The 17,647-nt window shown below is 45.0% G+C and overlaps 1 protein-coding gene across 1 annotated transcript in view; it reads left to right on the forward strand.

Moving 5' to 3' along the window:
* The window catches only part of LOC129828781 (integrin alpha-9-like), a 138,332-nt gene that overhangs the window by 47,936 nt on the left and 72,749 nt on the right, over positions 1-17,647 (forward strand). The window contains exons 11-14 of the mRNA XM_055889983.1: positions 8,195-8,289; positions 10,381-10,471; positions 13,869-13,914; positions 14,498-14,652. Coding sequence (XP_055745958.1) covers positions 8,195-8,289; positions 10,381-10,471; positions 13,869-13,914; positions 14,498-14,652 — 387 coding nt within the window. The remainder of the gene's footprint in view (positions 1-8,194; positions 8,290-10,380; positions 10,472-13,868; positions 13,915-14,497; positions 14,653-17,647) is intronic.

Consider the following 17,647-nt stretch of genomic DNA (forward strand, 5'->3'; position numbering starts at 1 on the left):
TGTGTGTGTGGCAGGCTTACAATGATGGCAAAAAAACGACATCTGAGAGTGTGCTGACCCTGGTGCTAGAGGGGGTACGCAGCTGGAGGTTGAATGTTTGAAGGGGTATGGGACAAAAAAATGTCTGGGATAATGGTGTTGATGTGAGCCATGACCAGCCTGTCAAAGCATTTCATGGCTACAGACGTGAGTGCTACGTGTTGGTAATCATTTAGGCAGGTTACCTTAGTGTTTTTGGCCACAGGGACTATGGTGGTCTGCTTGAAACATTTTGGTATTACAGACTCAGCCTGGGAGAGGTTGAAAATGTCAGTGAAGACACTTGCCATGCTCGGAGTACACGTCCTGGTAATCCATCTGGCCCTGCGGCCTTGTGAATGTTGACCTGTTTAAAGGTCTTACTCACATTGGCTGCGGAGAGCGTGATCACTCAGTCGTCCGGAACAGCTAACGCTCTCATGCATGTTGAAGTGGTACTTGCCTTAAAGCGAGCATAGAAGTTATTTAGCTCGTCTGGTAGGCTCGTGTCACTGGGCAGCTCTCGGCTGTGCTTCCCTTTGTAGTCTCTAATAGTTTGCAAGCCCTGCCACATCCGATGAGCGTCGGAGAAGGTGAAGTACGATTCGATCTTAGTCCTGTATTGGCGCTTTGCCTGTTTGATGGTTCGTCGTAGGGCATAGCGTGATTTCTTATAAGCTTCCGGGTTAGAGTCCCACACCTTGAAAGCGGCAGCTCTACCCTTTAGCTCAGTGCGAATGTTGCCTGTAATCCAGGGAATCTGGTGGGGTATATACGTAGTCACTGTGGGGACGACGTCCTCGATGCACTTATTGATAAAGCCAGTAACTGATGTGGTGTACTCTTCAATGCCATCGGAAGAATCCTGGAACATATTCCAGTCTGCGCTAGCAAAGCAGTCCTGTAGTTTAGCATCTGCTTCATCTGACCACTTTTTTATAGACCGAGTCACTGGTGCTTTCTGCTTTAATTTTGGCTTGTAAGCAGGAATCAGGCGGATAGATTTATGGCCAGATTTACCAAATGGAGGGCGAGGGAGAGCTTTGTATGGGTCTCTGTGTGTGGAGTAAAGGTGGTCTAGATTTTTTCCCCCTCTGGTTGCACATTTAACATGCTGATAGAAATTAGGTAAAACTGATTTAAGTTTCCCTGCATTGAAATCCAAGCCACTAGGAGTGCCGGCTCTGGATGAGCGTTTTCCTGTTTGCTAATGGCGGTATACAGCTCATTGAGCGCGGTTTTAGTGCCAGCATCGGTCTGTGGTGGTATGTAGACAGCTTCGAAAAATACAGATGAAAACTCTCTAGGTAGATAGTGTGGTCTACAGCTTATCATGACATACTCTACCTCAGGCGAGCAAAACCTTGAGATTTCCTTAGATATCGTGGACCAGCTGTTCTTCACATACAGTTGAAGTCGGAAGTTTACATACACCTTAGCCAAATACATTTAAACTCAGTTAAAACTCACAATTCCAGACATTTAATCCTCGTAAAAATGCCCTTTCTTAGGTCAGTTAGGATCACCACTTTATTTTAAGAATGTGAAATGTCAGAATAATAGTAGAGAGAATGATTTATTTCACTTTTTATTTATTTGATCACATTCCCAGTGGGTCAGAAGTTTACATGCACTCAATTAGTATTTGGTAGCATTGCCTTTAAATTGTTTAACTTGGGTCAAACGTTTCGGGTAGCCTTCCACAAGCTTCCCACAATAAGTTAGGTGAATTTTGGCCCATTCCTCCTGACAGAGCTGGTGTAACTGAGTCAGGTTTGAAGGCCTCCTTGCTCGCACACGCTTTTTCAGTTCTGCCCACCAATTTTCTGTGGGATTGAGGTCAGGTGTTTGTGATGGCCACTCCAATAACTTGACTTTGTTGTCCTTAAGCCATTTTGCCACAACTTTGGGAGTATGCTTGGGGTCATTGTCCATTTGGAAGACCCATTTGTGACCAAGCTTTAACTTCCTGACGGATGTCTTGAGATTCAATATATCCACATAATTTTCCTCCCTCATGATGCCATCTATTTTGTGAAGTGCACCAGTCCCCCCTCCTCAAAGCACCCCCACAACATGATGCTGCTTCACGGTTGGGATGGTGTTATTTGGCTTGCAGGCCTCCCCCTTTTTCCTCCAAACGTAACGATGGTCATTATGGCCAAACAGTTCTAATTTTGTTTCATCAGACTAGAGGACATTTATCCAAAAAGTACGATCTTTGTCACCATGTGCAGTTGCAAACCGTAGTCTGGCTTTTTTATGGCGGTTTTTGAGCAGTGGCTTCTTCCTTGCTGAGCGGCCTTTCAGGTTATGTCGATATAGGACTTGTTTTACTGTGGATATAGATACTTTTGTACCTGTTTCCTCCAGCAAGGTCCTTTGCTGCTGTTTGGGATTGATTTGCACTTTTCGCACCAAAGTACGTTCATCTCTAGGAGACAGAACGCGTCTCCTTCAAATCAAATTTTATTTGTCACATACACATGGTTAGCAGATGTTAGTGCGAGTGTAGCGAAATGCTTGTGCTTCTAGTTCCGACAATGCAGTAATAACCAACAAGTAATCTAACCTAACAATTCCACAACTACTACCTTATACACACAAGTGTAAAGGGATAAACAATATGTACATAAAGATATATGAATGAGTGATGGTACAGAACGGCATAGGCAAGATGCAGTAGATGGTATAGAGTACAGTATATACATATGAGATGAGTAATGTAGGGTATATAAACATAAAGTGGCATAGTTTAAAGTGGCTAGTGATACATGTATTACATAAAGATGGCAAGATGCAGTAGATGATATAGAGTACAGTATATACATATACATATGAGATGAGTAATGTAGGGTATGTAAACATTATATTAAGTGGCATTGTTTAAAGTGGCTAGTGGTACATTTCTACATAATTACCATCAATTCCCATTATTAAAGTGGCTGGAGTTGAGTCAGTATGTTGGCAGCGGCCGCTAAATGTTAGTGGTGGCTGTTTAACAGTCTGATGGCCTTGAGATAGAAGCTGTTTTTCAGTCTCTCGGTCCCTGCTTTGATGCACCTGTACTGGCCTCGCCTTCTGGATGATAGCGGGGTGAACAGGCAGTGGCTCGGGTGGTTGTTGTCCTTGATGATCTTTATGGCCTTCCTGTGACATCGGGTGGTGTAGGTGTCCTGGAGGGCAGGTAGTTTGCCCCCGGTGATGCGTTGTGCAGACCTCACTACCCTCTGGAGAGCCTTACGGTTGTGGGCGGAGCAGTTGCCGTACCAGGCGGTGATACAGCCCGACAGGATGCTCTCGATTGTGCATCTGTAGAAGATTGTGAGTGCTTTTGGTGACAAGCCGAATTTCTTCAGCCTCCTGAGGTTGAAGAGGCGCTGCTGCGCCTTCTTCACAACGCTGTCTGTGTGGGTGGACCAATTCAGTTTGTCCGTGATGTGTACACCGAGGAACTTAAAACTTTCCACCTTCTCCACTACTGACCCGTCGATGTGGATAGGGGGGTGCTCCCTCTGCTGTTTCCTGAAGTCCACAATCATCTCCTTTGTTTTGTTGACGTTGAGTGTGAGGTTATTTTCCTGACACCACACTCCGAGGGCCCTCACCTCCTCCCTGTAGGCCGTCTCGTCGTTGTTGGTAATCAAGCCTAATCAAGTAGTGTCATCCGCAAACTTGATGATTGAGTTTGAGGCGTGCATGGCCACGCAGTCGTGGGTGAAGCGGTTTGACGGCTGCATGGTCCCATGGTGTTTATACTTGCCCACGATTGTTTGTACAGATGAATGTGGTACCTTCAGGCGTTTGGAAGTTGTATCAAGGATGAAGCAGACTTGTGGAGGTCTACAATTGTTTTTCTGAGGTCTTGGCTGATTTATTTTGATTTTCCCATGATGTCAAGCAAAGAGGCACTGAGGTTGAAGGTAGGCCTTGAAATACATCCACAGGTACACCTCCAATTGACTCAAATGATGTCAATTAGCCTATCAGAAGCTTCTAAAGCCATGACATTCTTTTCTGGAATTTTCCAAGCTGTATAAAGGCACAGTCAACTCAGTGTATGTTAACTTCTGACCCACTGGAATTGTGATACAGTGAAATAATCTGTCTGTAACCAATTGTTAGAAAAACTACTTGTGTCATGCACAAAGTAGATGTCCTAACCGACTTGCCAAAACTATAGTTTGTTAACAAGAAATTTGTGGAGTGGTTGAAAAACGAGTTTTAATGACTCCAACATAAGTGTATGTAAACTTCCGACTTCAACTGTATATGCATAGGCCCCCACCCCGTGTCTTACAAGAGGCTGCTGTTCTGTCCTGCCGATGGAGTGTATAACCCGCGAGCTGTATGTTCTTAATGTCGTCGTTCAGCCATGACTTGGTGAAACATAAGATATTACAGTTTTTAATGTACCGTTGGTAAGATATATGTGCTTTCAGCTCGTCCCATTTATTTTCCAGTGATTAGCTAGCTGGAGGCAAAGGCAGATTAGCCACTCGTCACCTGATCCTCACAAGGCACCCTGATCTTTTTACATGAAATCTCAGTTTCCTTCTCCAGCGAATCACGGGGATCGGGGCATGGTCGGGTGTCTGTAGTAGTATATCCCTCCCGTCCAACTCATTGAAGAAGAACTCTTTGTCCAGTTTGAGGTGAGCAATCGCAGTTCTGATGTCCAGAAGCTCTTTTCAGTCATAAGAGATGGTAGCAGCAACATTATGTACAAATCAAGTTACGAACAACGCGAAAAAACAAACAATATAGCATGGTTGGTTATTAAGAGCCGGAAAGACGGCAGACCTCCCCTCCGGGCGCCATCGTAATACTCTAAAATGTGCAGTTTTGTCACACAACACAATGCTACAGATTTCTCAAGATTTAGGGAGCGTGCAATTGGCATGCTGACTGCAGGAATGTCCTTCAGAGCTGTTGCCAGAGAATTTCATTTCTCTACCATAAGCCACCTCCAACATCGTTTTAGAGAATTTGGCAGTATGTCCAACCTGCTTCACATCTGCAGACCACGTGTAACCACACCAACCCAGGATCTCCACATCTGGTTTCTTCACCTGAGGGATTGTTTGAGACCAGCCACCCATACAGCTGATGAAACTGTGGGTTTGCCCAACCAAAGACTTTCTGCACAAACTGTCAGAAACCATCTCAGGGAAGCTGATCTGCGTGCTCGTTGTCCTCACCAGGGTTTTGACCTGACTGCAGTTTGGCATCGTAACCGACTTCAGTGGGAAAATGCTCACCTTCGATGGCCACTGGCATGCTGGAGAAGTGTGCTTTTCACAGATTAATCCCGGTTTCAACTGTATCGGGCAGATGGCAGACAGCGTGTATGGCTATGTGTGTGGCAGTGGGGTTATAAATTATGGACAAAGAACAATTGCATTTTATCGATGGCAATTTGAATGCACAGAGATACCAAGACGAGATCCTGAGGCCCATTGTCATGCCATTCCTCCGCCGCCGTCATCTCATGTTTCAACATGATAATGCACAGCCCCATGTCGCAAGGATCTGTACACAATTCCTGGAAGCTGAAAATGTCCCAGTTCTCACCAGACCTGGATACATCTAGCATGTTTGCGATGCTCTGGATTGATGTGTACGACAGCGTGTTCCAGTTCCCGCCAATATCCAGCAACAGACATAAATCAATCAATCAAATGTATTACTAAAGCCCTTCTTACATCAGCTGATGTTACAAAGTGCTGTACAGAAACCCAGCCTAAAACCCGAAACAGCAAGCAATGCAGGTGTAGAAGCATGGTGGCTAGGAAAAACTCCCTAGAAAGGCCGGAACCTAGGAAGAAAGCTAGAGAGGAACCAGACTATGAGGGGTGGCCAGTCCTCTTCTGGCTGTGCCGGGTGGAGATTATAACAGAACATGGTCAAGATGTTCAAATGTTCATAGATGACCAGCAGGGTCAAATAATAATAATCACAGTGTTTGTCGAGGGTGCAACAGGTCAGGACCCCAGGAGCAAATGTCAGTTGGCTTTTCATAGCCAATCATTCAGAGTATCTCTACCATTCTTGCTGAGGAGTGGGACAACATTCCACAGGCCAGAATAAACAGCCTGATCAACTTTATGCCAAGGAGATGTCGTGCTGCATGAGGCAAATGGAGGTCATACCAGATACTGACTGGTTTTCTGATCCACACCCCAAGTATTTTTTTAAGGTACACAACATGACCAAAAGTATGTGGACACCTACTTGTCGAACATCTCATTCCAAAATCATGGGCATTAATATGGAGTTGGTCCCCTCTTTGCTCCTATAACAGCCTCCACTCTTCTGTGAAGGCTTTCTACTAGATGTTGGAACATTGCTTTGGAGGCTTGGTTCCATTCAGCCACGAGCATTAGTGAGGTCGGGCACTGATATTGGGTGATTAGGTCTGGCTCGTAGTCGGTGTTCCAATTCATCCCATAGGTGTTCGATGGGGTTGAGGTCAGGGCACTGTGCAGGCCAGTCAAGTTCTTCCACACCGATCTCGACAAACCATTTCTGTATGAACCTCCCTTTGGTCCTTCCCCAAACTGTTTCCACAAAGTTGGAAGGACAGAATTGTCTAGAATGTCATTGTATGCTGTAGCTTTAAGATTTCCCAAAACTGGAACTAAGGGGCCTAGCCCGGACCATGAAAAACAGCCCCCGACCATTATTCCTCCTCCACCAAACTTTACAGTTGGTACTATGCAGTGGGGCAAACCCAGATTCATCCGTCGGACTGCCAGATTTTGAAGCGTGATTCATCACTCCAGAAAACGTGATTCCACTGCTCTAGAGTCCAATGGTGGCGGGCTTTACACCACTCCATCCGATGCTTGGCATTGCGCATGGTGATCTTAGGCTTGTGTGCGGTGGCTCGGCCATGGAAGCCCATTTCATAAAGCTCCCGACGAACAGTTTTTGTACTGACGTTCCTACCAGAGGCAGTTTGGAACTCAGGAGTGAGTGCTGCAACCAAGGACAGTTGATTTTACGTGCTACGCAAATCAGCACTTGGTGGTCCCATTCTGTGAGTCTGTGGGGCCTACCACTTCGCGGCTGAGCCGTTGTTGCTCCTAGACATTTCCACTTCACAATAACAGCACATACAGTTGACCGGGGAAGCTCTAGCAGGGCTAGCTGACTAACTGACTTGTTGGAAAGGCGGCATCCTATGACGGTGCCACGTTGAAAGTGTCTGAGCTCTTCAGCAAGACCATTCTGCTGCCAATGTTTGTCTATGGAGATTGCATGGCTGTGTGCAAGATTTTATACATCTGTCAGCAGCGGGTGTGGCTGAAATAGCAGAATCCACTCATTTGAAGGGGTGTCCACATACTTTTGTATATATAGTGTATCTGTGACCAACAGATGCATATCTGTATTCCCAGTCATGTGAAATCCATAGATTAGGGCCTTTATTTCAATTGACTGATTTCCATAAATGAACTGTAACTCAGTAAAATCTTTTAAATTGTTGCATGTTGCGTTTTTTTGTTGTTGTTCTGTGCAGTTAGTAGGAAGCTATTTCAGGCTATCAATCAAGTTAGAGTAGCTAGCTTGTCTAACTATCGCAGCTGGCATGCCTGCTGGGTTAGTAGACTAGAAAAGCTAAATGTACTGAATAAGACTCACATTCCTTTCAATCTTTTAGCAGAGAAGCATATTTCGTTTCTTTAAAAAATAACCGCACAGTGTTTAATAGTCACATATACAGGGTTGCAGGTGTGATTGCAGGGTACAGTGAAAATCATATGGTGAAAGGTTGACCGCTCAAGAGGTATGCTCAGATATGAATTACGTGTAATGATTATGGCTATAGATTGCAGGAAAAAGCTGTTTCAGGTGTTTTAAAAATGCGAAATTCTCCAACTTACGGATGGGGTGCCTAACCCATTCAGATCACCCCCCAGCGATCCTCACATACTTTGTGCCCCCTCAGATTTTTAGGGTGCATGACGATGCTGTTTCTATTCATTCTATTTCAATGGTCCTGACACACACAAAGCAACTTCTTGAACAGCAGTTGGAATCCAGTCTTGTTGGTTCTTAACTTTCTTGTTAATTTTCTGTAGACGAGTAATACTGAACTCTTTCTCTCTGTGTGTATGTCTTTGTCTCTCTGCCTCTGTCCTATTCTCTCTCTCTCCCCATCTCTCTCTAGATGTGGCCATAGGAGCACCCAAAGAGGATGACTACGGTGGAGCAGTCTACATTTACCATGGCGATGCCACAGGAATTGTCAACAAATATTCTATGGTAAAGACACTTTCTTTTTTTTCTTTTCTTTTTTTTTTCAAAAATTTGATCCCCTTTTCTCCCCAATTTTCGTGGTATCCAATCGCTAGTAATTACTATCTTGTCTCATCGCTACAACTCCCGTACGGGCTCGGGAGAGACGAAGGTCGAAAGCCACGCGTCCCCTGAAGCACAACCCAACCAAGCCGCACTGCTTCTTAACACAGCGCACCTCCAACCCGGAAGCCAGCCGCACCAATGTGTCGGAGGAAACACCGTGCACCTGGCCCCCTTGGTTAGCGCGCACTGCACCCGGCCCGCCACAGGAGTCGCTGGAGCGCGATGAGACAAGGATATCCCTACCGGCCAAACCCTCCCTAACCCAGACGACGCTAGCCCAATTGTGCGTCGCCCCACGGACCTCCCGGTCGCGGCCGGCTGCGACAGAGCCTGGGCGCGAACCCAGAGACTCTGGTGAAGCAGCTAGCACTGCGATGCAGTGCCCTAGACCACTGCGCCACCCGGGAGGCCGGTAAAGACACTTTCAATGGTTAGACACAACAAGTAATCAACACAAGTCTTGCGTAGATAATATGCCACCATCATAGGCTCTTTTGGAGGAAGAGATTCTAGAAAGTCAAGAGACAATTCATCTTAAGCCAAATGAGACATTATGTCCCCTGTGTTTGAGACCAACAACAAAAAATATCATCTTCATCTGTTTTTAATTTCTAGTTTAGTCCACACACACACACACACACACACACACACACACACACACACACACACACACACACACACACACACACACACACACACACACACACACACACACACACACACACACACACACACACACACGTTTGTTTTACAAACAATTGATTCCCATTTGCAATCCTCTTTTCCTTAACCTAACCCTAATCCTAACCCTAAACCACTAACCTTAATCCTAACCCTAACTCTTAAACCTAAAATAGTATTTTCTCTTGTGGGGACCGGCAAAATGCTCTTAATATTCCTTGTTTTACTATCCTTGTGAGGACTTCTGGTCCCCACAAGGATAGTGAAACCAAACACACACACACTGCATTGTGTTAGCAACAAGGATAACATCACAGCTCCATCTGTGTTGACACAGCAGCACTATTGCTCTCTGTGTGCATCTCAAATGACACCCTATTCCCTATAGTACAATGTTTTTTTACCAGAGCCTTATGTGCACTAAATAGGGAATAGGGTTCCATTTGGGAAGCATCCTCTGACTAACGTGTCATAAAGACCCAGGTGGTAATGTTATCCTGGGAAGAGATTTTCCACTCATCTAATACGAATACACACACACAGGAGTGTGTTTTCAATAGCTTGGAAGCCAGAACAAAAGATCCCCACAATGGATATTAGCCCCATGAAACAATATTATAGAGTGTGAGTCCCAAATGGCACCCATATATAGTGCACTACTTTTCACCAGAGCCAATAGGTCCCAGGTCAAAAGTAGTGCACTGCATAGGGTCCCATTTGAAACAGTCACAGTAGTTCTTCATTTCTATTTACTGAGAGATACAGGATGAGGTGAAATGTAAAAGTCCACTTCCCTCTCAAACCGTAGCCTTACTCAGTGTTGTTGTTAGATTAAAGCTCAGACAGTGGTGTGGTAGCAGTAACAGACACAGTTGTCTGTTATGGTAGCAGTAACAGACACAGTGGTCTGTTTCGGTAGCAGGCACAGCCACAGTGGTCTGTTATGGTATCTCTAAGTAAATAGAAATGAAGGACTACTGTGACTGTGTTTCAAATGGGACACAGTGGTCTCAGTGGTAGCATTATCAGACACAGTGGTCTCAGTGGTAGCATTAACAGACACAGTGGCCTCAGTGGTAGCATTATCAGACACAGTGGTCTGTTATGGTAGCAGTAACAGACACAGTGGTCTGTTTTAGTAGCGGTAGTAAAAACATGCTTGACTGTTATGAGACAGTGTGATGCTGATCCCTCCTGCTACAGTAATGTGTTCGCTAGTGTTGGTCTGACAGGTCAGTCTGTGTGTGTGTACTTGCGTGCATGTTTGTGTGTGTGTGTATTCTATCTCACGTTTTATATAATTCATTGCAGAGGCTGTCTGGACGGAGTGTAAACCCCGCCTTCCAGATGTTCGGCCAATCAATATCTGGCAATGTGGACATGGACGACAATGGATATCTAGGTACTGTCACAATATACAGTACAATACATAGAATGAAGAATTGGCGTGCTCAACTGAAAAGTTTATAGTAACAAAAACTCTTTGGGTGCCGGATTCAAAAGGGATACACTGTTAAAAAAAAAAAAACATTCTTAAAGATTAACTTAAATAAAATTTCAGTGAGTGCAGGTTTTTCCTTTGTACAGTACAAAACAGATGATACAACGTAGCCAACACTAGGTTCAGGGTTAATGATGTATGTAGGGCCTACAACTCCACTAGGTTCAGGGTTAATGATGTACATAGGGCCTACAGCTGCACTAGGTTCAGGGTTAATGATGTACGTAGGGACTACAGCTCCACTAGGTTCAGGGTTAATGATGTACATAGGGGCTACAGCTCCACTAGGTTCAGGGTTAATGATGTACGTAGGGGCTACAGCTCCACTAGGTTCAGGGTTAATGATGTACGTAGGGGCTACAGCTCCACTAGGTTCAGGGTTAATGATGTACGTAGGGGCTACAGCTCCACTAGGTTCAGGGTTAATGATGTACGTAGGGGCTACAGCTCCACTAGGTTCAGGGTTAATGATGTACGTAGGGGCTACAGCTCCACTAGGTTCAGGGTTAATGATGTACGTAGGGCCTACAGCTCCACTAGGTTCAGGGTTAATGATGTACGTAGGGCCTACAGCTCCACTAGGTTCAGGGTTAATGATGTACGTAGGGGCTACAGCTCCACTAGGTTCAGGGTTAATGATGTACGTAGGGGCTACAGCTCCACTAGGTTCAGGGTTAATGATGTACGTAGGGGCTACAGCTCCACTAGGTTCAGGGTTAATGATGTACGTAGGGCCTACAGCTCCACTAGGTTCAGGGTTAATGATGTACGTAGGGGCTACAGCTCCACTAGGTTCAGGGTTAATGATGTACGTAGGGCCTACAGCTCCACTAGGTTCAGGGTTAATGATGTACGTAGGGGCTACAGCTCCACTAGGTTCAGGGTTAATGATGTACGTAGGGGCTACAGCTCCACTAGGTTCAGGGTTAATGATGTACGTAGGGCCTACAGCTCCACTAGGTTCAGGGTTAATGATGTACGTAGGGGCTACAGCTCCACTAGGTTCAGGGTTAATGATGTACGTAGGGGCTACAGCTCCACTAGGTTCAGGGTTAATGATGTACGTAGGGCCTACAGCTCCACTAGGTTCAGGGTTAATGATGTACGTAGGGGCTACAGCTCCACTAGGTTCAGGGTTAATGATGTACGTAGGGCCTACAGCTCCACTAGGTTCAGGGTTAATGATGTACGTAGGGGCTACAGCTCCACTAGGTTCAGGGTTAATGATGTACGTAGGGGCTACAGCTCCACTAGGTTCAGGGTTAATGATGTACGTAGGGCCTACAGCTCAACTTCATGTCGTTATTGTAAAAGAGAATGTATTCTCAATATCCTACCTGGTGAGATTTAGGTTAAACAAATAAATCAAACGAGCTTGGATCGAATCAGCAGACAAAGTAAAGAATGTCTGCTGATTCGAATGTGGTGTTATTCACGCCTTCTCCCACTTGTTCACCCGTCTGTCTGACTCTGAGTGGTCCCTGGTATGTCAGTTAGACTACCGTCTGTCTGACTCTGAGTGGTCCCTGGGCAGACTCCTGTCTGTCTGACTCTGAGTGGTCCCTGGTCAGTCGGTTAGACTCCTGTCTGTCTGACTCTGAGTGGTCCCTGGTCAGTCGGTCAGACTCCTGTCTGTCTGACTCTGAGTGGTCCCTGGTCAGTCGGTTAGACTACCGTCTGTCTGACTCTGAGTGGTCCCTGGTATGTCAGTTAGACTACCGTCTGTCTGACTCTGAGTGGTCCCTGGGCAGACTCCTGTCTGTCTGACTCTGAGTGGTCCCTGGTCAGTCGGTCAGACTCCTGTCTGTCTGACGCTGAGTGGTCCCTGGTCAGTCGGTTAGACTCCTGTCTGTCTGACTCTGAGTGGTCCCTGGTCAGTCAGTTAGACTCCTGTCTGTCTGACTCTGAGTGGTCCCTGGTCAGTCGGTCAGACTCCTGTCTGTCTGACTCTGAGTGGTCCCTGGTCAGTCAGTTAGACTACCGTCTGTCTGACTCTGAGTGGTCCCTGGTCAGTCAGTTAGACTACCGTCTGTCTGACTCTGAGTGGTCCCTGGTCAGTCGGTTAGACTACCGTCTGTCTGACTCTGAGTGGTCCCTGGTCAGTCGGTTAGACTACCGTCTGTCTGACTCTGAGTGGTCCCTGGTCAGTCGGTTAGACTACCGTCTGTCTGACTCTGAGTGGTCCCTGGTCAGTCGGTCAAACTCGTGATGCTGAGACATGTTGTTTACTGCATTCCACATCAACAGGGGACATTCAGAACTAGAACAGTAAACAACAAGTATGAGGACTCCATTGTTAAAGCGCAACTGAAGGCAATAAACTTCATTGGTTGAAAACAGCCCATGTGGCATCGATATTAGTCAGAATCATTTATTCTAGTGTCAAAATTGACTACAAAGTGTAAATAGAATAAATGTGGTCATAGTCAGTCTCATTCAAAACTGAGATGTGCAAGACAATTAGGAAAAAATGGTGGATCACGGAATGGGTACTGTGTAATAGGTTTCCTTGGGTTGTTTTTTTTTCAATCCTGCCCACAGCTGGCAGCACCCAAGTAATCATCAATTTGGAGCGCAGCTGCACACATCCCCATCTAATGCCCGTGGTCAATTTGGTTTGACATTTGATATCGATATCGGGCTAGTTAGGGACCATCATAAATTACACAGATTACATGGGGAAATATTTACAATTGTCAATAGCTAAACATTTCAATGACTTAAAAATCTCAAACCAACTATAATTTGTAGAAATTCATATACAAATATTGCAATCATATAATGAGACAACTTAAAGGCGTGTAACATGGAAATATTGTCCCATTTACATTGTGTAATGTATTGACAGTCCCTAACTGGCCCCGGAGATAGTCTATCCAAAGTCAAACCAATTTTGCAACGGTCGCTCACCAGCCGGCTGAAGCTAATTGGCGAAAGAAGTTTGCTAGCCCTAGCTAGCCAAGGCGACATCAAGATACAAGACCTGGTTAGGCTGTTTCAAGTTATCTAGATGGGTGAGTGACTGTAACTGTGTACTGTTTTGGCAGAGTGAATGTACAAACGCTTGCCACGTGAGAACACACACGCGAGAGCCACCCACAATAAACAACATCCCCAATACTCTCATTTGGCGTCAGTCATTGTTGCTGCATTTATTAATGCGCGAGCTAAAATAACGTCCAAATCAGTAAGTTCAGCCCCCTTTTAATGATAACCTTTGTGTATTGTGCCATATTTTCAAAGAAGGATAAATCTGCACTAACTTAGGTTTCGCTCATTGGTTGTTCTTTCATTGCAGATATTACCATTGGTGCTTTTATGGCTGATAGTGTGGTGTTATTGAGGTGAGTGGTTGTATTGTTGAAGTTGGAATGTAATATATTTTGGTGTTACACGAACAGTGGCTTTGTTTCACTGTCCATACCAGCTTACCACTTTGAATGTGTGCACAATACATTGTTTTATTCTAAGAGTTAACCTGTGCTTCTGTAGATATTGGAAAAGAGCAGTATAAACGCATACAGTGGAACAGAGTATGTTTTTCATCACAGAAAGACATTAATGCCAAGCTGTGTCCACTGCAGTACCATGTTCAACATGTTGTAAGTCCATTGACACCGCGTTGTATTGTATTGGTTGTAGGTCCATTGACACCATGTTGTGTTTTATTGGTTGTAGGTCCATTGACACCATGTTGTATTGTAATGGTTGTAAGTCCATTGACACCATGTTGTATTGTAATGGTTGTAAGTCCATTGACACCATGTTGTATTGTAATGGTTGTAAGTCCATTGACACCATGTTGTATTGTAATGGTTGTAAGTCCATTGACACCATGTTGTATTGTAATGGTTGTAAGTCCATTGACACCATGTTGTATTGTACTGGTTGTAGGTCCATTGACACCACGTTGTGTTTGGTGTTTAGGTCCCGGCCGGTGATCACTGTGGACGTGTCCATCTACCTGCCTGTCTCCATCAACATCTCTGTGCCTCAGTGTCACGAGGGACCACAGCACCTCAACTGTTTCAACGCTACAGTCTGCCTGCTCTTCAGAGGAAAACACCTGCCTGGACAGATAGGTGAGCACAACTACAGCACAACTACAGCAGACACAAAATAATGTACAACGCACTTAAGTTGATAGAGTGGTATGTTTGAAATGGGACCCCTCATATGCCTTGTTTTAGTAGTTAGAACTAGTAGACTATATTGTAGTGGATTATTCAGAGCGATTTGTGAATGTGCCACTGAATTGTGTCATTCCATGATGTAGCCTTTGGCCAATGGATGCTGCCTATGGTTGTGGTTCTCCTTCAGTCTACTGGTCTAGTCTGGTTATAATCCAGCCAATAGGTGTTGACAGTTTAGATGTGGTCTTGGTTAGCTGTTTAGGTGTGGTCCTGGTTGGTTGTTTAGGTCTGGTCATGGTGTTCTGAGTGTTCAGTGTTTAAATGTTTGGTCATGGTTATCGTTTGACTCTTTAGGTGTGTTCATGGTTGACTGTTGTTTGGGTGTGGCCACAGTTGGGTGTGGTCGTGTTAAGCACCCCCCAGGACAGGGAAATAGCCTGCTGTTTCATTACATAATGAGGAGCAGATCCAGGGCCAGGCGTAACAGGAGGAATAAGGGTTCTCTGTTCTCTTCTGTTTGACTGTTTGGCACGACCAGTGGAAAGTAGTTCTGCACTGCAGCACCTCGTGTCTTTCTGTTTGGTGATGACGCCTGGTAGTGTATGTATGTGTGTGTGTGTGTGTGTTTCTGTTCTGTTTGGTGAAAACGCCTGGGCCGGTAATGAACACTCAACGCCCCTTTCCGCCTGACAGGGTGAGGTCATGGAAGGCACCCCCTCACACACATAAACACGCACACGCATACATGCATGCACATACACACAAACCATGGCGCAAGCACCACACCGAGATGCATACACACACACACACACACCGAGATGCACAAATTCACACACCCACACACACACAGTACATTTACATTTTTGTGTAATTTCTTTATAACTGGGAATAAAGTGACAGATGGTAAACAGTAGCAGCGTATGTGATGAGTCAAAAAAGTTTGTGAAAAAAGTGTCAATGCAGATAGTCCAGGTAGCTATTTGGTTAACTATTTAACTAACTATTTAGCAGTCTTATGGCTTGGGGGTAGAAGCTGTTCAGGGTCCTGTTGGTTCCAGACTTGGTGCATCGGTGCCCCTTGCCGTGCGGTAGCAGAGAGAAAAGTCTATGGGTGTTTCCAAAATGTATACTACCATACTCCACATACTCAAGTGCATTTTCTGAGGACGTTCTCTTGAATACGTTCTTGTGAGGATGAGAGTGTGGAGAACGCATAAAACATTTCATTTGAGAAGCACCCTCCCTACTGCATTACCTCGGAGACGAAACATACACAAAGCAAATGTTTTATTTCAGAATTATCATCGTAATCTAGCTAGCCAGCTAACTAGTTAAACAGGCAAAAATGATCTAAAACTAATGTGTTGCAAGGTATATGTCAATTCTTTGTGGCTAGCTAGCTAGCCAGTTAGCCATATTGACTTACTATGGACTTAACTATTCACTTCTAGCCAGGATAATGGCAATAAAGCCGAAAGAAGATACACAAAGCAAATGTTTTACTTCATAACTATCAGCTGGCTATATGTGAATCATAATAATGTAGCTAACCAGATAGTATAACTGGTAAAAATGCCCTAAAACCAATATTATCCAAAGTAGATGTTAATTCTTTGTTGGTAGCTAGCTAACAGTCCTTTGTGGCTATCTGGCTAGCTAACATTCGCAGCTAGCCAGTTAGCGCTATTGACTTACTATGGTCTTACGACCTACACACACTACAGTGTGTATTGTAGGCAGGTAAACATGCCAAAATTAACACAGCATGTATTTATTAACGTAGCAAGATAAAATATTGTAGTCAGGCAAATTTGAGATGTGAATAGGCAACATTTCATTCCGAAGTCGGAGTGTATTTTCTCTTGCTTCAGTTGAAATAATGTCCACAATTGATTTCAAAAGAAAATTTGCATCATTTTTACATGGTTGCTTCATATTTCTTTGGATACTTTCCGTTGAAGCTTTAATCAATGCATGCTTCAAAATATGTACATGTAAAGGCTCCATTTCGCATAATTTGATTTGGACTTATACTCCAACCCTCCCATGCTTCAATTCGCGTGCTCAAAGCACGGTAATATGCATTTTGAGAAACAACCTATGACTTGGGAGGCTGGACTCTATTCCAATTTTTAGGGCCTTCCTCTGAGATTGCGTTGTATAGAGATTGCCTGATCTGTGGATCTGTTGGGGCGTTATGCAAATTGGAGTAGGTCCAGGGTGTCTGGAATGATTGTGTTGATGTGAGTAATGAAAGCATTTCATGGCTACAGATGTGAGAGCTACGGGAGCTCTGCCAGCAGCATACCACCCTGCATACCACTGCTGGCTTGCTTCTGAAGCTAAGCAGGGTTGGTCCTGGTCAGTCCCTGGATGGGAGACCAGATGCTGCTGGAAGTGGTGTTGGAGGGCCAGTAGGAGGCACTCTTTCCTCTGGTCTAAGAAATATCCCAATGCCCCAGGGCAGTGATTGGGGACACTGTGTAGGGTGCCGTCTTTCGGATGGGACGTTAAACGGGTGTCCTGACTCTCTGAGGTCATTAAAGATCCCATGGCACTTATCGTAAGAGTAGGGGTGTTAACCCCGGTGACCTGGCTAAATTCCCAATCTGGCCCTCAAACCATCATGGTCACCTAATAATCCCCAGTTTACAATTGGCTCATTCATCCCCCTCCTCTCCCCTGTAACTATTCCCCAGGTCGTTGCTGCAAATGAGAACCTGTTCTCAGTCAACTTACCTGGTAAAATAACGGTAAAATAAATAAATACGGGGCGATAGTCATCTAGACAGGTTACCTTAGTGTTCTTGGGCACAGTAACTATGGTGGTCTGCCTGAAACATGTAGACTGGGTCAGGGAGAGGTTGAAAATGTCAGTGAAGATACTTACCAGCTGGTCAGCGCATGCTCTGAGTACACGTCCTGGTAATCCGTCTGGCCCCAC

Source organism: Salvelinus fontinalis, chromosome 30 (genome assembly GCF_029448725.1).
Source record: "Salvelinus fontinalis isolate EN_2023a chromosome 30, ASM2944872v1, whole genome shotgun sequence".
Lineage (NCBI taxonomy): Eukaryota > Metazoa > Chordata > Actinopteri > Salmoniformes > Salmonidae > Salvelinus > Salvelinus fontinalis.